General features: G+C 54.8%; 4 protein-coding genes across 4 annotated transcripts; 2 read left to right on the top strand and 2 right to left on the bottom strand.

Moving 5' to 3' along the window:
* Positions 1-1,031: 1,031 nt before the first annotated feature.
* CGCA056_v003250 (putative glutamate synthase) lies at positions 1,032-9,612 on the top strand (the record flags this gene model as incomplete). Its single annotated transcript, XM_037318507.1, has 7 exons — positions 1,032-1,156; positions 1,211-1,264; positions 1,323-1,363; positions 1,417-6,750; positions 6,808-7,156; positions 7,217-9,412; positions 9,474-9,612. 7 exons carry the CDS (start codon positions 1,032-1,034, stop codon positions 9,610-9,612), a joined length of 8,238 nt encoding a protein of 2,745 aa, XP_037183457.1.
* A 2,465-nt stretch (positions 9,613-12,077) lies between these two features.
* On the bottom strand, positions 12,078-12,343 carry CGCA056_v003249 (uncharacterized protein; the record flags this gene model as incomplete). Its single annotated transcript, XM_037318506.1, has 2 exons — positions 12,078-12,264; positions 12,312-12,343. 2 exons carry the CDS (start codon positions 12,341-12,343, stop codon positions 12,078-12,080), a joined length of 219 nt encoding a protein of 72 aa, XP_037182521.1.
* Positions 12,344-15,290: 2,947 nt separating this feature from the next.
* CGCA056_v003248 (uncharacterized protein) lies at positions 15,291-17,573 on the top strand (the record flags this gene model as incomplete). The annotated part of the gene is made up of 5 exons (XM_037318505.1): positions 15,291-16,296; positions 16,347-16,528; positions 16,579-17,215; positions 17,285-17,423; positions 17,486-17,573. 5 exons carry the CDS (start codon positions 15,291-15,293, stop codon positions 17,571-17,573), a joined length of 2,052 nt encoding a protein of 683 aa, XP_037182520.1.
* A 365-nt stretch (positions 17,574-17,938) lies between these two features.
* CGCA056_v003247 (9,11-endoperoxide prostaglandin H2 reductase) lies at positions 17,939-18,856 on the bottom strand (the record flags this gene model as incomplete). The annotated part of the gene is made up of 1 exon (XM_037318504.1): positions 17,939-18,856. The coding sequence occupies one exon, from the start codon at positions 18,854-18,856 to the stop codon at positions 17,939-17,941; it is 918 nt and encodes a 305-aa protein (XP_037182525.1).
* Between the last annotated feature and the right edge of the window lie 556 nt (positions 18,857-19,412).

The raw sequence follows: 19,412 nt of genomic DNA, 5'->3' as shown, positions 1-19,412 counted from the left end.
TGTCGCCTGTCGGGTGTGTGCGATGCTTGTCCGTCTCTGATAGACGGGTACTGGCGTCACGCATCGTTAGCCGCACACTCTTTTTTCCCATTAGCCCGCCTGCCATTGGCCACTGGCACATGAGCGCCGCGGGGCCCGGTCGGCACCGCGGTCTGCATTCTGCAATCATCCCAATGTCTCTATGCAGTCTGCTGCAGTCGGCCTGGTCCAGTGTAGGGATGCGCAGCTTTGCCTGCTCTCCTCTGCTCTGCGACCTTGTCTGAGCTGAGTTGTCTTGCGGATGCTGCTGATTGTGGCTTGCTCTGGAGCTTGCCCCTCCCCCTCAATCCTGGTCCGGCTTGCATATCAACAATGCTTCGATGCTTGCTCCCGCTGCTTGCTGCTGGCGCCGTCATTCCTGAGGCCATTGCCTGCTTGCTTGGGTACAAGTGCCACTTGCTGCTTCTGCCTGTGTCTGTCGGAAATTCCGTCCGGAAGCCCTGAGCTTACGGCGATATCGACTAGAACCATTACAGGCACCCTCATGACCCGGAGCTGCCTCTTCTCGGGAGACGTTGCACAAACGCCGGTTCGAGAGTAGAGTTTCCGCTACTCCAGAAGAAAAAAACCCGACTCCTATCTTCCACCGTGCGTCCCTGGATCAGCTCGAGCTTAATTGAAAGAAATCACCCCGCATTGGATCTCTCCAACATTACCCTCCGCCATCACCCTTCTCTGTCGCCAAAATCTCTGTCAAACAATCGCATTGGCTGTCTGCTACCTACCTCTGTCTCGCATATGCGAACGTCTCTTCGCTTCCTCTGTGCGATGCTCCTGCTCAGCATCGGATATTGCCCTTCACTTTGTCTCTTCGAGCTTATCAAAAGTTTCGACTTCGTTTTCCACCTTGCTGACTTGCGTTCGCTGCTTTGAACAGATCAGTAACCGAGCCTTTGCTCCTGCCGATCGCCTGCCGACGACTGGAATAGTCGCTCCCTCGCCGACCTATACCAGCCTTTTCATTGATACACAGGCTCGAATCCTCGCCTAGCATGGGCCTGCCCGAGGATTTCGACGACCGACAAATCCACATCGAATCTAAAAAAGAGCAATACACTCCCTATGAGTATCAGACAGAGAACAACGACTCATGGGCGGGTGCTCTGCCGGTGAAGCAGTATGTGCGACCACTCGAGGTACAACTTGGATAGAGACTGACACGAGATTGCAGAGGATTGTATGATCCGAGCTTAGAAAAAGATGCATGCGGTGTCGGCTTTGCTTGGTATGTTCATGGTCATGACTACTGACTTTCTTGGAACGTTGCAGCTGACCTTCTGCAGCCACATCAAGGGCAAGCCTAGCCACAAGATCGTCAGCGATGGTAAGCTTGACGCTTCAGACATCCCCAGGATTTCCAGCTAACCGCTCCTACAGCGCGCAACCTGCTTTGCAACATGACCCACAGAGGTGCTGTGGGATCTGATGCACGAGACGGTGATGGCGCTGGCGTCATGACTTCGATCCCCCACAGGTTCTTCATCAAGAACTTTGAAAAGGAGGAGGGCATTAAGCTGCCCCCTCTGGGACAATATGCTACGGGAAACCTGTTCTTTAAGCCAGACGAGGAGACTCTGCAAGAGTCCAAGAGGCAGTTGGAAGATATTGCCGAATCGTTAGGCCTGCGTGTCTTGGGATGGCGAAGGCCTCCTGTTGACTCGACTCTGCTTGGTCCTGCTGCCAAGTCTCGTGAGCCCATTATCATGCAGCCCTTCGTCGTCTTGACCTCCGCCTACGGCCAGGGCAACGCTCCCGAGAACACCGATCCCGAGCAATTTGATGACAGACTATTCGAAAGACAATTATATGTCCTCAGAAAGCGAGCAACCCACACTATCGGCCTCCAGAACTGGTTCTACCTCTGCTCCCTCTCCAACAAGAACATTGTTTACAAGGGACAGCTGGCCCCCGTCCAGGTCTACCAGTACTACTATGATCTGGTCAACGCCGACTACGAGGCTCACTTTGCCCTTGTCCACTCTCGTTTCTCGACCAACACTTTCCCCTCATGGGATCGTGCTCAGCCTTTGAGATGGGCTGCCCACAACGGTGAGATCAACACCCTTCGTGGTAACAAGAACTGGATGAGAGCTCGTGAGGGTGTCATGCAGTCTGACATTTTCCGCGAGGAGCTCGAGGGGCTCTACCCCATTGTTGAGGATGGCGGCTCCGATTCCGCTGCTTTCGACAACGTTTTGGAACTCCTGACCATCAACGGTGTTCTGTCCCTCCCTGAGGCTGTCATGCTCATGGTCCCCGAGGCTTGGCAAGGCAACACCCACATGGACCCCAAGAAGGCTGCTTTCTACGAGTGGGCTGCTTGCCAAATGGAGCCTTGGGACGGTCCCGCGCTCTTCACCTTCGCCGACGGCCGTTATTGCGGTGCCAACCTCGACCGTAACGGTCTCCGTCCTTGCCGTTTCTACGTCATGGACGACGACCGCATCATTTGCGCCTCTGAGGTCGGCACTATCCCCGTCGAGCCTGAGAAGGTCATTCAGAAGGGTCGCCTCCAGCCCGGTCGTATGCTTCTCGTTGACACTCTTGCCGGTCGCATCATCGACGACAAGGAGCTCAAGGAGGCTGTTTCCAGCCGCCAAGACTTCCGCGCCTGGATTGACCAGGAGCTCATCACCTTGCCCAAGGTTCTCGAGACTGTGGGCCAGACCGTGGATGTTGCGGCCAAGCCCGACGCTACGCGTCTGCAGGAGGATCCTCTTCTCCTGGCCTTCGGTTACACTCACGAGCAGGTGAGCTTGTTGCTGGCTCCTATGGCTTCTGACGAGAAGGAAGCCCTTGGATCCATGGGCAACGATGCCCCTCTGGCCTGCTTGTCTCAGGCTCCTCGCCTTCTGTACGAGTACTTCCGTCAGCTCTTCGCCCAGGTCACCAACCCTCCAATTGACCCCATCCGTGAGTCGATCGTCATGTCTCTGGAGTGCTACGTTGGTCCTCAGGGCAACCTCCTTGAGATGGACAGCTCTCAGTGCGGCCGTCTCCTTTTGCCCAGCCCCATTCTCTCCATCCCCGAGTTCAACTCGCTCAAGAACATGGCCAGCATCCACCCCGAGTGGACTGTCAAGGTCATCGACCTGACCTTCCCCAAGAGCGAGGGCACTGAGGGCTACCTGCGCCACCTCGACTACATTTGCAACGAGACCACCGCAGCCATCGAGAACAAGGACCGCATCATTGTCCTCTCTGACCGCGCCACCTCCAAGGACCGCATCCCCGTCTCCGCCCTTCTTGCCTCTGGTATGGTCCACCATCACCTGGTCAGCAACAAGTGGCGTTCCATGGCTGCGATTGTCGTCGAGACTGCCGAGGCTCGTGAGGTGCACCACATGTGTGTCCTTCTCGGCTACGGTGCCGATGCTGTCAACCCGTACCTGGCCATGGAGTGCATTCTTAAGCTGAACCGCGAGAAGCTTATTAAGAAGAAGCTCTCTGATGAGGCTCTCATCCACAACTACAAGCACTCTTGCGATGGTGGTATCCTCAAGGTCATGAGTAAGATGGGTATCTCCACCCTCGCCTCTTACAAGGGTGCTCAGATCTTCGAGGCTCTCGGTCTCGACGAGACAGTCATTGAGCGCTGCTTCAAGGGCACTGCTTCCCGTATCCAGGGCTCCACTTTCGAGCTCATTGCTGAGGATGGTTTCCGCTTCCACGAGCGTGGTTTCCCCTCTCGCTACACCGTTGGTGTCTCTGGTCTCCCTGAGTCTGGCGAATACCACTGGCGTGACGGTGGTGAGGCTCACATGAACGACCCTACCTGCATTGCCAACATCCAGGATGCCGTTCGCACCAAGAACGACAAGTCCTACGAGGCCTACTCCAAGTCCCAGTACGAGCAGATCAAGGCTTGCACCCTCCGTGGCATGCTTGACTTCAAGTTTGAAGACTGCACTCCCGTCCCCATTGAGCAGGTTGAGCCGTGGACAGAGATTGTCCGTCGTTTCTGCACGGGTGCCATGTCTTACGGCTCCATCTCCATGGAGTCTCACTCCACCTTGGCTGTTGCCATGAACAGACTCGGCGGCAAGTCCAATACTGGTGAGGGTGGTGAGGATCCTGAGCGTTCTCAGCGCTTGGCCAACGGTGACACTATGCGCTCTGCCATCAAGCAGGTCGCCTCTGGCCGTTTCGGTGTCACCTCTGCCTACCTCGCCGACTCTGACGAGCTTCAGATCAAGATGGCCCAGGGAGCTAAGCCCGGTGAGGGTGGTGAGCTTCCTGGACACAAGGTGTCCAAGTCCATTGCTCGCACTCGTCACTCCACCCCTGGTGTCGGTCTCATTTCTCCTCCTCCCCACCACGACATTTACTCTATTGAGGACTTGAAGCAGTTGATTTACGACCTCAAGTGCTCCAGCCCTCGCTCTCGTGTCTCAGTCAAGCTCGTCTCTGAGGTTGGTGTCGGTATCGTCGCCTCCGGTGTCGCCAAGGCCAAGGCCGACCACATCCTGATCTCCGGCCATGATGGTGGTACCGGTGCCTCCCGCTGGACTGGTATCAAGTACGCCGGTCTTCCCTGGGAGCTTGGTCTTGCTGAGACTCATCAGACTCTGGTCCTCAACGACCTCCGTGGTCGTGTTGTTGTGCAGACTGATGGTCAGCTCCGCACTGGTCGTGATGTTGCCATGGCTTGCTTGCTCGGTGCCGAAGAATGGGGCTTCGCCACCACTCCTTTGATCGCCATGGGCTGCATCTTCATGCGCAAGTGCCACCTGAACTCCTGCCCTGTCGGTATTGCTACCCAGGATCCTGAGCTTCGCAAGAAGTTCACCGGTACTCCCGAGCACGTCATCAACTTCTTCTACTACGTCGCCAACGAGCTCCGTGCTATCATGGCCAGGCTCGGTTTCCGCACCATCAACGAGATGGTTGGCCATGTTGAGGTTCTCAAGGTTCGCGATGACCTCCGCACGAAGAAGACCTCCAACATCGACCTCTCCCTGCTCCTGACTCCCGCTCACAAGCTCCGCCCGGGTGTTGCCACCTTCAACGTTCGCAAGCAGGATCACAAGCTCTACGTCCGCTTGGACAACAAGCTTATCTCGGAGGCCGAGTTGACTCTGGACAAGGGCCTGCCTTCCAGAATCGAGTGTGACATTGTCAACACCGACCGTGCCATGGGTACCTCGCTCTCATACCATATCTCCAAGCGCTACGGCGAGGATGGTCTGCCTCTGGACACCGTTCACGTCAATATCAAGGGCTCCGCTGGTCAGTCCTTCGGTGCGTTCCTCGCTCCTGGTGTGACCCTGGAGCTTGAGGGTGATGCCAACGACTACGTCGGTAAGGGTCTGTCTGGCGGTCGCTTGATCGTCTACCCTCCCCGTTCTGCCGTCTTCAAGGCCGAGGAGAACATCATTGTCGGTAATGTCTGCTTGTACGGTGCTACCAAGGGTACCTGCTTCTTCCGCGGTGTTGCCGCTGAGCGTTTCGCTGTCCGTAACTCCGGTGCCACCGCCGTCGTCGAGGGTGTCGGTGACCACGGTTGCGAATACATGACTGGTGGCCGCATCGTCATTCTTGGCAGCACTGGTCGCAACTTCGCTGCCGGTATGTCTGGCGGTATCGCCTACGTTCTCGACATTCACAAGGACTTCCTCTCCAAGCTCAACACTGAGATGGTTGAGGCCGAAGCCGTCGAGGAGCCCACTGAGATTGCCTACCTGCGCGGTCTCATTGAGGACCACCACCACTACACCGGATCCGAGCTTGCTGCCCGCATCTTGGTCGACTTCAACCGCGCTCTGCCCCGCTTCGTCAAGGTCATGCCCGTTGACTACAAGCGTGTCCTGGCTGAGGAGGCCGCCAAGGCCGCTGAGGCCAAGCGTGCCGAGTACAACCTTCCCGTCATCTCTGGCGTTCCCGCCAAGAAGGAGGAGAAGGCCGCTAAGCTCCAGGACATCGAGGAGACCATTGGCGACAACGCTGCCGAGAAGAAGCGCGCTCTGGTCCTCGACAAGACCAAGGGTTTCATGAAGTACCAGCGCCGTGCTGAGAAGTACAGGAACCCCAAGACTCGTACCAAGGATTGGGCCGAGCTCTCCTCCCGTCTCGACGAGGACGAGCTCAAGTACCAATCTGCTCGTTGCATGGACTGCGGTGTCCCCTTCTGCCAGTCAGAGACGGGTTGCCCTATCTCTAACATCATCCCCAAATGGAACGAATTGGTCTTTCAATGTCTATCACCTGAAACTTTGGTCCGCACAGTTGAAGGTCAAAAGACGATTCGTGACATCAACATTGGCGACAAGCTTTTCGATCATAACGACATGCCTGTGCTTTGTCTGGCCGCGGGCGAGATCAAGACAAGTTCTACCATGAGGACTATTACATACAAGGAATGGAACTCGAAGACCAACACGACCATGGAATGCACTTCAGACCATATCATGTCTATGAAGTCGTATGGTGTCAAGCCTACTATTAAGCTTGGGTGTGTTGTGGTTTGGTACACCCGTTGCGATCGGACTGAGCTTAAGGAAGAGGTCACAGATCTCAAGTGGAATGAGTTGATGCATCGTCTTTACTCTGACGCGCAAAAGGGCAATGCCCTTCGCCCTACTGATGCTGACGTCCACGCCTTCATTGATGCACTTGTGGATAAGTGGTCTGCTGTTACTTCAGATCCGAATGATAGTCTCTTCCTTGTCTTTAAGCAGTTCAAGGAGAGTTCTCCCTTGGAGGAGCTAGCTGGTAAGTCTGGACTTCACTATCTATCTCAATTATTTGATAAGCTGCTAACCTGCTTAGATCTTGATGATGAAAGCCTGCAGCCGATGTTCCGTGCAGCCCTACATGAGCAGATGGATGATTACCTCGAGCACCTCATGCCTGAGCAAGAGGAGGTTCCTGATGATGACGACGACCTTGAGATTGACCTAGACGCTTTCCGTCCACGCAAGTTCCGCTCGCTTGAGCGGATGCCTTCATCAACACACACGTCTGACCCTACATACCGGCAGACTACCGCAGTTCCATCATCTCCTCCAGCCCAGCAAGAAACTCAGGAGTCTCAGGAGTCACAAGATTCACAGCAGTCTCAAGGCAGCTCATTTGCAGACACTGTCCAGATGGTCCGTAAGGAGGATCATCTGGAGAAGTTTGCTGCGGTTCGCGAGGCAATTTCGCCGCGGTGCACCCATGCTAATGGGCCCTGCAGAGCATTCAAGAAGTACCAGGTTCGCTTCAAGAATGCAGATCAAGCTCGTCTTGCTCTAGACTTGCTTTCAGGCGATCATTTCCGCACTGTTGATCCCCATGCTGTTCAGAACGGCGATACTTGGACCATGACGCTGGCAGAGTACGAGGCTTCGTGTGCTAATGTGAGCAACAAGTCCAACCGAAAGCTCAAACTTTACCGAGCTCCCTTGAAGTTTGTCCCTTCTGAGACACCAGCAACCTCTGTTCCAGTTGATCCATACTACTTTGGATTCTGGCTTGGCGATGGTACCAAGGATGCTGCTGGCATAACCAGCACTGATATGGAGGTAAAGGCCTATGTCCAATCCTATGTGGACCGCCTGAACCGCCAGAGACCTGAAGGTGAGCCTGTTCTGCTCTTTACTGAGCAGATTCGCCATCAGGCAGGCTACACAGCAGAATTGGCTCCTGTCGGCGATGAGGCTCCCTCTACGATCACTAGTACGGCTGATGTGTACTACTGGAGGATCTCTTCTTCAAAGAGAGGTCCAGGCTTCTGGAATCCTATTTACACAGGTTTACGAAACTTGGGCTTCACTGGCGAGGATAAGACTGCAGGCATTCCTGACGCTTACATGAACGCTGACGAAGATACTCGCTTGGCTGTGCTTGCAGGCTTGATTGAGTCTGATGGCCATCGCGTCAACAAATTCTATCGGTTCACGCAAAACACCTTCGAGCACCAGAAGATTGTTGAAGATGCTCGCAAGTTGGCTCTTTCCTGCGGCATCATGTGCTCGCCCGTCCGTCAGTCTGATATCAAGGCTAGAAAAGAGCCGAGATTCGAGTTCGACATGTTCAAAGGCTGCGAGAAGTTCCAGCATCATCTTCTTATCCCTCGAAAGAAGCTTGGCAGTCTGAAGACAGGCGGGCATACCATCAACTGGGATGCCCACACGTTCGAAGTTTCAGAGCCTCATGATGGAGAGTTCAGAGCTATTGAGGTTTCTGGCGGCCTGTATCAGCTCGCAAACCGCACCATTGTGCACAACTGTCAATGGCAAGACGCTCTCAACCGTCTTCTCATGACCAACAACTTCCCCGAGTTCACTGGTCGTGTCTGCCCTGCTCCTTGCGAGGGTGCCTGTGTCCTGGGTATCAATGAGGACCCTGTTGGTATCAAGTCAATTGAGTGCGCCATCATTGACCGTGGTTTCGAGATGGGCTGGATGATTCCTCGTCCTCCGGATGTCCGCACCGGCAAGAAGGTTGCTATCATCGGTTCCGGACCCGCCGGTCTGGCCGCTGCCGACCAGCTGAACCGTGCCGGCCACACCGTCACCGTCTACGAGCGTGCCGACCGCCCCGGTGGTCTCCTCATGTACGGTATTCCCAACATGAAGCTTGACAAGCGCATTGTCAAGCGCCGTACCGACTTCATGGCAGCCGAGGGCGTCAACTTCAAGTGCGGTGTTGCCGTCGGCGAGGACATCCAGCTTATGGACCTCAAGGCTGAGAACGACGCCGTTGTCATCGCCACTGGTGCCACCGTCGCCCGTGACCTCCCCATCAAGGGCCGTGAGCTCGAGGGCATCCACTACGCCATGGAGTTCCTTCACAAGAACACCAAGTCCCTCCTCGACTCCGAGCTCGCCGACGGCTCTTACATCTCCGCCAAGGGCAAGGACGTCATCGTCATCGGCGGTGGTGACACCGGTAACGACTGTATCGGTACGTCCGTCCGCCACGGTGCCAAGTCCGTGATCAACTTCGAGCTGCTGCCCCAGCCTCCCCCGGAGCGTGCCCGTGACAACCCGTGGCCCCAATGGCCCCGCATCTACCGTGTGGACTACGGCCACACTGAGGTCAAGCAGCACATGGGCAAGGACCCCCGTGAGTACTGCATCATGTCTGAGGAGTTCGTCGACGACGGCTCTGGCAAGGTCAAGGGTATCAACACCATTCGCGTTGAGTGGACTCGCTCCGCCTCTGGTGGTTGGGACATGAAGAAGATCGATGGCTCTCAGCAGTTCTTCCCTGCAGACCTCGTCCTCCTGTCCATGGGTTTCCTCGGCCCCGAGGCCCGCATCCTCGGTGACGACATTGAGAAGGACGCTCGCAAGAACGTCAAGACTCCTCCCGGCAAGTACAGCACCAACATTCCCGGCGTCTTCGCCGCTGGTGACTGCCGTCGCGGCCAGTCCCTTATCGTCTGGTGAGTTTTATCTCGTCCTGCATCCAGGTCAGTCTCGATCAGTCAGCTAACAAATCTGCAGGGGTATCAACGAAGGTCGCCAGGCTGCTCGCGAGATTGATCTGTTCCTCGAGCAGTGCACCAGTCTCCCCGTCACCGGTGGTATCGTCAAGCGCACCGCCGGCGAGATCTTCAGCCGGGTGAAGCCTGCCCAGGCTTAAACTCTCCCCAAAAAAGCATAAAAGTTGACGCAGTCGTTAATTTGAGGAGTACGAAGAAATGATTCAGAATGACCGCGAGGTCGGGTGGCACAACAGCGGCGCGGAAGCGGGAAACCGGAAAGGGTTCTTTCATTTAACCCGATTTACTACAAAACATGCCTTTTCAGCGATCCTTTTTCGTGCGGGAATGTTCTCCTTTGGTTATTAGAGTGGCTGTTTGGATTACACCATATTTGTACATATCTGAAATATTAACAGTGTGCATACGTACATCTTCACTTGTGATTTTGGATGTTGTTATTGTCGAATCTTACAACCAAAATTGTGATACTCACGTAACAGCTCTTGTTGATGTAGTATTCGATACTGATGCGTTCTAGGTAGGAGTGCATCCGCGACGAGTTGTTTCGAGCAAGAGTGGTATTGCTGTCGCCGTCGTTGTCGTCGTCGTCATCGTCGTCGTCGTCGTCGTCGTCGTGCTTACTGTCGCTCATGTAGTCTCCTCTGCCTACGTCGTCCTCAATCGAACAATAGCATTATTTACTAAAAAAACAGAGCCAAAGGACTAACAACTTGGATGCCGGCAGCGTTTTTTTTAAGAGCTAGCTTGGGTCCGATGAAGGCAGCGGAAGCTCATCCCGATCCCGATCCCGTGTTACTCTCTCAAGCGATCCAGCTCACGCCCTCAAGGTGTCGTTCACCCTAACACAACAGAGAGCCCGCTCGCGAGTCAAGGCAACTCTCACCGCGGCAATTCAGCCCTAGTCTGATGGCAACTCTCCCCGACAAAAATACCATCAAAGAGCCCAGACGACTTACGCCGCTGGCCCACCTCCTATCGTTTGCTTACGGATCCGAAGCCCACGTCGTAAGCTTATCGGGTGCATTCGCGTTGGGGGCCATGATGGAGCCCACAAAGCCCCACAGCGTCCTCCCTTGCTAGCCCCCATCCTCCACCATCATGCCCATGCCCGATTGAGCAACGCGGGGTACCCTACTTAACATGATTGTTTGCCTCCTGAGTCATCAATCCGGCATAGTGTAATGGTTAACATACTCCGCTTTCATCAGATCGCATCTGAAGATCCGGAGAGCTCCGAGTTCGATTCTCGGTGTCGGAACACGCATTTCTTTTTGCAATCTTTTCGCATTGTCATTGAAATCATCAGTTTCGAGGGTGTTTAGTCCAGCGCTTTCCATGCTTTTGAAGACCAGCACGGGTGGAGTGCCAACACATGTGGTTTGATGTATCCGAGTGTTCTCTGATGATCAGTGCTTTGAGAAGTGAGTTGATTCAGGATGATGGGTTTGGTGTTGGTGATTTCGCCAATCTCCATTATGGACATTGATCATAACTGAAGCAGATGGGAAGCTCCTAATGATCGAGGTCTTGACACCGAACCAATCCATGTAATTTCGTAAGTTGATCCATAACAACATCCCTAGGAAAATGCAAGATCGTGAGTGTAAGCGTGTATTTCCCTGCCTGTATTTTGTCTCAAGGCATTGAAGAAGGCTGAATAAACTGCAGCTAATTGCTTTCTTCCGAGAAATCACCTGTTGTGGGGACTTCGCGAGACCGACTTGCTCTTTTTTTCCCGTGACTTATCCTGTCGCGTTTGTATCTCAAGGTCCGATACTATGGTCATAGAATAGAGAACTTGCCGCTGTGCCTTTCAGAAGCCTAGAGCAGCTGCAAATCCAGAATGGGATGATCCAAGGGCTTTCGATAGTAATTTCAATAGCCTGTACTGTTTTTCGGACAGCTCACCGACCAAAAATCGACTAACCACTTCCCGCTCTCCATCATGACATGCTTCTCAGCCAAACCATCCTACAACAAAACATGTTCCGCCATGGACACCATCAAAAATTGAAAGCCCCAAGATACGGATGGTAGACCACACACACACACACACACACACAAACACAGAAGGAGGAGGCAGATTTAAACTCAAAGCTTACCAGCCGCGTGTGATTCAGCCACCGAAAGATATCATGTAAGCTTCATCTGAACGCTTCCTACCGCGCTTGGTAGATATCGTTGGTTTGGTGGTCGTGTCGGGGGGTGCAACCGGAGCACCGAATGGCATGCCTGAGTATAGTCTACGCCTTCCTGTGCCTCGAGGTATCAAACGCAACGCGGTCCAGCTTTGGGCGTAAGTTTGCAGAGGCGAGGCTCTCACCAAAACCACATTAGAGACTATCCAGCGAGGCGACGTAGACCGGATGAGAGGCATCCGCCATGCGAGTCCGAGCAGACGGTGGGATAGCAGGTTCGCCTTGGGGAGGTCGAGCCTCGTCTATTCCATAACGTACCCAGTATCTCATAGATACGATCCGGCTGCACTTCGCCGAACACACCCACGGCTATGTTGAGTTCCGTAGGTCTAGTGACTTTCTGCTCTAGAAGTGATGTTCGCGACCGCTACACCTTGGGTATAAGAGGGCGCTTGTTATATAGCTCAGTTCAAGGCATGAACTGCATGCTTGGTACTATATCTGAGGGCATGAACTTGGCGGCATGTCGCTGAGCTGTGGATCCCCACCGGAATAAGCTCCGGGCAAGCTTGGGTCATGGCAGAGGGGAAAAGAGACCTCCGGGCAAACTTCGTGAGTTGAGGGGAACGGACGCAGCACATGCGAGGATTGCTATTATCGTCAGTAAGGTAAAGCTCAGGGTCCAAGTGCCTGCCCACCGGTTATCTAGACTGCGTTGCAAAACGAGCATCCTGGAGGGTCCAGTGCGCACAGAGAGTTGCGCTGATGTTCAACCCAGGTTAATTAGCGTGTAAGCCAGCCGCGTATTTCGGGGCTGTTCTGGGGACTTTCAAGATTGTCTCCGGCAGTAAATGCCAACTTCGATGATGCCCATATTCTTCGGTTCTTGAAAGTGAACAATGGCCTTGGGCGACGTACTCTATCGGGGACATCAAAGGGACCGTCCAAATATCCCGCAGTAGTGTGCAGAGCTATTAAGCGACGCCAACTCGCGGTTGAGCATTGGAGGTATACCAGACCACCGATATGGGCTTTAGAAGATCAGAATCCAAAATACCATGGACCCTGAACCTGGCTGTCACACCACCTGAGCGACAGGTCGAAACACCAGATCCAGAGTTACACCAGGAACATCCATCAGATCGAGGAACCGGTCAGGCCACTGGTCCACTGAGGGGAGTCACATCGTTAGGTCGCAAGAACACGTCAAAGCCAGACGCGTATATTAGCCGCGGAGTTAATATTTGGAGATGGCGAGGGGCAGAAGATTGCGGTTGTCCATGACGTAAAAGCCGTTCCTGATAGTCTGAGGCAATGGACGTAGGGCGGCTTGGGCTATGCGGACGGGGCGGGAGTCGGAAGTGTCGGATGTTGGTTTCTGGGAGCGAGAGAGTTGTAGTCCGGTGGCGGGCATCCGAGTGAGTTTGGACGGATGGCGGGTATCGCGACATGGAGGTTTACTCTGGGCCGTTGTTTCGTCCGTGATGGCTGTACCTGAGCGGTCTGCGTAGGTCTTGGGAGGAGGTAGGTAGAATGCTGGAACCGGCTCCGAAGACTGAGGAGGAAGACTGATTGGCTAGGCGGTGGTTCAGCAAGACGGGGGCTCGATCTCGATCGAACAGTGGTTTATCGGGCGTCGAGCTCCCAGAGTGTCATCGGACGGTGGATTCGATTAGTGACGTGCATGGACGAGGGTGACAAGAGACCGGGCAGGGCGGTTTGTTGTTGGCGGTAACGTTGGCCAAAGCCAGGGTTAGGGTCCCAATATCGGGAGTGAGCCGGGTGTCATGTCATCCAGGCATGGGGCAGAAATAAGAAAACATGGCCAAAAAATGAGAGACGAAGAAGCTCGGGTAGAAGCCAGGCCCTCAAGTTGGTGGTATGCGAGTCAGAGAACGTGGAGAGCGCGGGATGACATACGACGTGGCAGGTTTGGATTTCTTGCATGCCGGTAAGGGAGACTAAGACTAGGGTGTTCCTTCCTGGACGGCCGAAGATGCAGGCTCTCCCATTCTTTTGGTTTCGGTCGTTGCGGCGCCGCGTCCTATCACAACGGGCCTCCCGCCTGCAGGCGCTGCAGCATGCTTTTGGCCACAGCCACCCGATGCTGATGCCCCTCGCCATACTTGGTGCTGAATGCTGCTGTAAAAGGATAACTGCAGCTGTTCAAGCCACCTTTCCTTACCTGAGGCGATTCGATATGGGAAACCAACCGCGGAAGGTACCGCCCTGCTTGAATGAAAGTGAGGCAGGCAGCACCCACAGCATTAGTGGCACCTGCCGGTCTGGCCAGCCCACCAGCACCTGGCCAAGACAAGGAAGGCAGGCCGTGTTGGCGGCGATGGAAGGCGTAGAACGAACTATGAAGCAAGGGACCGACGACTAAGAAACGAGAAACAGCGAGACCTGCTGCAGCAACGCGACGTGGAACCGCAACTGCACCTGGCGATTGCGACAGCTACTGCTACTGCTACTGCAGCCCTGCTGAGAAAATTTGACACGACAGGACAGGACAGACTGCCATTGCACCAAGAACCTAGGTGCACTAATAAGAGCCTGGAAACGTTCAATGGGCGGTGCAGCATTCGGGTTCTAAACTGGCCCTGTTCAGTCCCTTCCTCTTCCGTACGAATACCGTGCCGTGCCTGCCTTACCTGTCCACCCACCACTATCATCACCACCACCACTACCACCACTACCACAACGACGCCTGTCCACGTCCCGCATTCGCCCAAACCCAAAAACCCGCCCAAGAGACCCGCCGCCCGCCGCCCGAGCTCATTCCCTCATCTCATGCCGTTGCGACACGTGAACGACCACCTTGGATTGAGGTGAGCGCCATCACTGGTTCATACTTCTCAACTCAACCTTACGACCTTACTGAGCACTCTGTTGCGTACGGGCCACTGCATTTCTGTTCTGCAGCAGTCAACGGTTACGGTTACGGCTACGATTACTCCAGCCCGTCCCACGGCCCTTACCCCAACTCTACCTTACCTTCCCTTGTCGTTCTCGACTTTGAGATGCATCTCTGATTTTCGGACTACTCACGGACGTTCACACACAGACACCCGTTTCTCATCCCTCCGACGACAACGGCTGGGCTTGATTGATCCATCCTCGCCGTCACTAATAAACAACCACCGCCTCAGAATACCAAAAAATGCGTCAATCGCTGCCTTGAGCCCCAATATCCTTATCGACCGTCCCGACATTCATTCCTGTCAGACACGAGCTGATGCCGGGCGGCTTGCTCTGTCTGCGACAGGCGCATTCCCCGTGACACACTTGTTGCGCACCCACGCGACTGACGAATTCACTTACGCTCGCCCTTGCCCGGACCTCATCGCATTCCCAAATTTTGTTCTTCTTTCGCATCACAATCTTTACCTAGGCCCCCTTATCGGGTTCCTCAATCCTAATTCATCAATGAGACATGGCCGACGTCAAGGAGGGGAGGGATCGAGAAAGCCGACCCGAGAAGAAAAGTTTCTGGGGTAGCATCTTCAGGAACAGGAGCCTCGCGAGGAAGGGAGCACTGGTGCGCTCGCAACCGTCGCGTTATCGCGCGCTTCACTCCCGCATTTGTTGGGCTGACTTTATCACAGGATAACCCCGAATCGCGCAGGGCGAGTGATGGAGATGTCATTCCACGGAGGCGTCGGTCGTTACCCGACATGTCCGGCGGCACCAGAACTGTCGAGTCTCCAAACGGCCATCCACCGCAGCCCAGCTCTCGTCGCAGGCCAAAGAGACCTGATCCGGCGCGAGCCAAGGGCAAAGGCCGCGCCCATCCAAACGGCAATATTTTTGAACAGGGACCGCTGACTGAATGGCCACCGTCCGGCATGTCAAGTAATGAAGAGCTCACTCTCGGTGATGCTGTCGCCCTCGTATCGCGAGGTGTGCCTGCTCACAAGGGACACAAGCGCCCTGTTCCTCACGCTTCAGATCATTACTACGCTCTCTTTACGACGTCTTCCAACGGAGACAAAACCGAGGAATCCGATGTGGTCAACTTGCACGACTCCATGACCCAACTCATGACTCTCCGTATGCAGGGTCCTGGTCTCGCCGATTACCCTTGGGAGACATTGGAACAACCCAGTTATGCCTTCTTTCACGGTCAACGCCCTGGCACCATTACCCTTAACCAATGGGCTGCCATGTCGAGCATACTGCCACCGAGGATTGCCTTGAGAGATTCCGGGGTGACGCCTCGGGAGGTCGACTTGGGCCACATATTCAGGCGTCTGAAAGAGCTGGAGTCCGGCCTTGAGGATGACGACGAAGAATTCATGTACAGAAGTCTATACCGCCGCTTTCTTCGCGATCCCGACAAGCTGCTGAGTCCGCACAAGACGCTTGACAAGCAGATTACTGATCTGATCATGGTTTTAACACGGCCGGATTGGATTGACTTTACAAACCCCAAAAACCAAGTCGTCACGCGGTTTATCTTCGACCCAAGTCACTCCAGCCAGGCTCAATACCTCAAGTTCTGCCATCAACTCCTGCTCAGCATGGAGCTTGACCTCCGCATCAACTCGAGTCTTCATGCTGACTCGGCAAAAGACAAGTTGGTACTGCAACTTCCACCTACCATTCAATGGAATCTCGCACTTGCGAGACGTTGGCGGGAGCACGTTAGGGTCGAGAGCTATGGGAAGACGGTCGATCAGAGTAAGTCAATGAGCGCAGCACTTTGACGGCATACGCTCATGATGTCGCAGTAAGCCTCCGCTTCAGATTGAAGAAGCGGCAGATCAAGATGCTTCGACGATTCGCTCAGATGATGAAGTGGCCAAACCTTGGCCAAACCCTGGACAGCATGAAGCAGCGGGACATCGAGGCGAGTCTCGACATCATCAGCTCTGATGCATTGGCCTTCTTCAGCGGGCTTGTGCTGCCAGGTGTAAGTCTCCCATTTCCGACGTCATCGCGCTTGAGCTAACCTTCGACCAGCCAACATTCCCGTTTCTGATTATGAATACCCTGATCGACATCGATCCTGACAAGGCTACCGATTCGCTTGCCCTCCTCACACATCTCCATCCTCACTGTGGATTCCAGTACAGGAACAGCTACACGTACTGGACTGCTTCATCCATTGTTGGCAAGGTCCTTGCTCCCACTTGCAGGTCTTTGGCTGGCTGGGTTGGGCCCGCTCGACCAACGGCAGACCTCGGCCGTTCTCAGATCGCGAGAGTGCGGTCGCGCCGACCCCGTCAACGAATGACGCCTGAAGATGTCCAGTCCATGAGCGAGCGATCCGACCCTCTTGGCCCTCCGGCTGAGGTGTTTCCCGTCAAGGAGTACAAACTTGTGGGGCCGGATGCCGACGACGTTGTCGACACGGTGCGCATTGAGCTCCTCAGCTTCAAAGCTATCCCAGACCGATTCCAGGAACCACCGCCTGCGCCGAAGGTGTACGATGCCACGATCCAATTCGCTGTTGATGGGGTTTCGTGGCCAATGCGTCTTACCTACGACGTGTCCTTCATTTCGGCATGGCCTTGTTCAGACGGGCCGCACCCATTGTTTTTCGACTACGTCTACCAAACTGTACGGGCGGACGACATCATGAGCATCAAAGACTGGGGTGGGTTATACGGACAGTCTCAAAGTGCGCGCAGCTCCCGGACCAGTTCTAACCCGGGCCCTCATACAGCTTCAAGCCAGGAGCAGATTGATGAGGAGCAAGTCTTGGTTGTGGAAGCATTCGGGGTAAGGGATAACGAGGTATTGGCCAGAGCTTGGTGTTCCCACTGGGGCCTCAGCGCCATCGTTGCTGATCTTCGCAAGACTTGGTTAGTTCTACTTGCCGTCCCATATTCTTTGTTTGAACGAGAGAAAGCTGACCTTTGAACAGTATGGCTTGTGCCATTCGAGAGGCGTATGCAGCAACTTTGACGGTTGTGATTCTGGTCGACAGTCGAGAATACAACGACGACGATTAATGACAATTGATGAGCCACGTTTGTTATAATGGCGACCCGGCAGGATAGAAGGGAAAAGTCGAGGGATAATCTGGCCGCCATTGATCATAGCTTTCTTTCAAGTTTCAAGATACCACTACGAGTATACTTTACGAGGGCGCCAACTTCATAGTGGGACGCCGGAATGACGTCGAGGAAGGAGGATGTATTTTGCATGAGGGCTGGCTGACAGCTCTGGCGCGTTTCTGCGAATTACGAAATACCCCGTGGCAGAATGCATTCTTGGGCGTTTCGTCACGAATGCGGGAGAGGTACCTTGCTCTCCCTATGAATACACTATTACCGGATAGTCTTGGCGTATGATTCTCTCTGCCATTCTTCTTCATTCACTTGGTCTCTCCCAGAATAAGCTTGAAGGCTTCCAAGCTTTGCTCGCAAAGTGCTGATCCCTCGCCCGCAGCCCAAGCCGTCACCTTCTCCACGCCCTCCAAGTCACCCTTCATCCGAGATTCGTTCGTTGTGCCGTCCAGAACACTTACGCCTCCTAAGCCTAGCACGAGTCCGTACATGGCGACCTCGTTGCTCACCCCCACCGCTGCAGCAATCCCCCCCACCAGTTCACTCTTGACAATATCTGGATTCGCCGTCAAGGTCCAGAAAGACTGAAAATTGATACCGCGCTCGCGGCAAAAGACGCGCACGGGGGTGTTGTAGGCCTCCTTTGGGTTCAGGCGATTCTGGACGACGACGGGCTTGACGGCGGCATCTTTGCAGAGGGCCTGCAGCTCTTCCAGGTCGACGTTGGATATGCCGATGGTGCGGATGCGATGGGGCACGTAGGACTCCAGGGCACGCCAGGCTAGGAGGGTGTCCTCGTGTTCTCGGAATGGCGAGTGTAGCAGCACGCAGTCTAGGTAGAATTCGTCGTCCGCCGTGGCGGGCTCTTTGGCTGCGTCTGCCGACTCGGCTACCGTCTCCTTGAAAAGAGACTTGGAAACAGACAGGCGCTTGAATGAGGTGGCGACTTGCTCGTGGACCTGGTCCGGGATGGGAAGCTCAGACGGGGCCGGAGAGAACTTGGTCTGGAGGTAGAGGGATGAACGGGGGATGGTCTTTGGGTTCTGGGTAAGCCAGGTGCGCAGGCCGGCGCCGACGCCCTCTTCGTAGTAGTGGTGGGACGCCGCCGTGTCGAGGCCGCGGAAGCCGGCCGAGAGGGCGGAGACCACGAGAGGGGCCGTCTGGGCCTTCTTCCAGGCCGTGCCGTAGATTAAGCGGGGAATCGGAGCGACGGTGTTTGATGCCATGGTAGTCAATAACGCCGGTGAGTCAGGCGGTGAAGAACGACAGCTGTTGCTTGGCAAATTGACTGGGGAAAGGGAGATTACGCCGTGTTGTTACACCTTGGTGAGTGGTTGGCTTGCTCGAGGAGATGCAATCAAGCAATGGGGCTCAAGCGGCGTGGGTCACGGTCGGTTCGCGAGGCATGAAACCCTTGCCTTCCAAAACAATGCAAGACTGTCGTTGAGATATGTAGCAGCCGGGCTTCTAGAAGTTCGATATCGCAGGAATAGCCTCATGCAAACGGCCGACACTCCGCGGTGTTAGTTTCGGCACGCCCATTCCCGCCAACGCGCGGGATTAATACCCCGCCGGAGCTCGTTTATGACGTCTTATCAGTGGCCGATAAGAGATGGAAGACCCCGCCGCGGGGTAAGTCCCGACTTTCCCCCGTGCGAAACCCCCAAGCTCTCTGAGAGCTCTCGCTCAGTAAACTCCTAGCTGGCCCAAAGGGGAAAGTCTAGGAGTCGAACCTGTACATTTCTAACGTCTCAAAGTAGGTATCCTCGTCACCCAAGGCGC

This window comes from Colletotrichum aenigma, assembly GCF_013390185.1.
Source record: "Colletotrichum aenigma strain Cg56 chromosome Unknown KSG_Cg56_contig02, whole genome shotgun sequence".
Lineage (NCBI taxonomy): Eukaryota > Fungi > Ascomycota > Sordariomycetes > Glomerellales > Glomerellaceae > Colletotrichum > Colletotrichum aenigma.
This window is presented reverse-complemented; position numbering and strand designations above follow the sequence as displayed.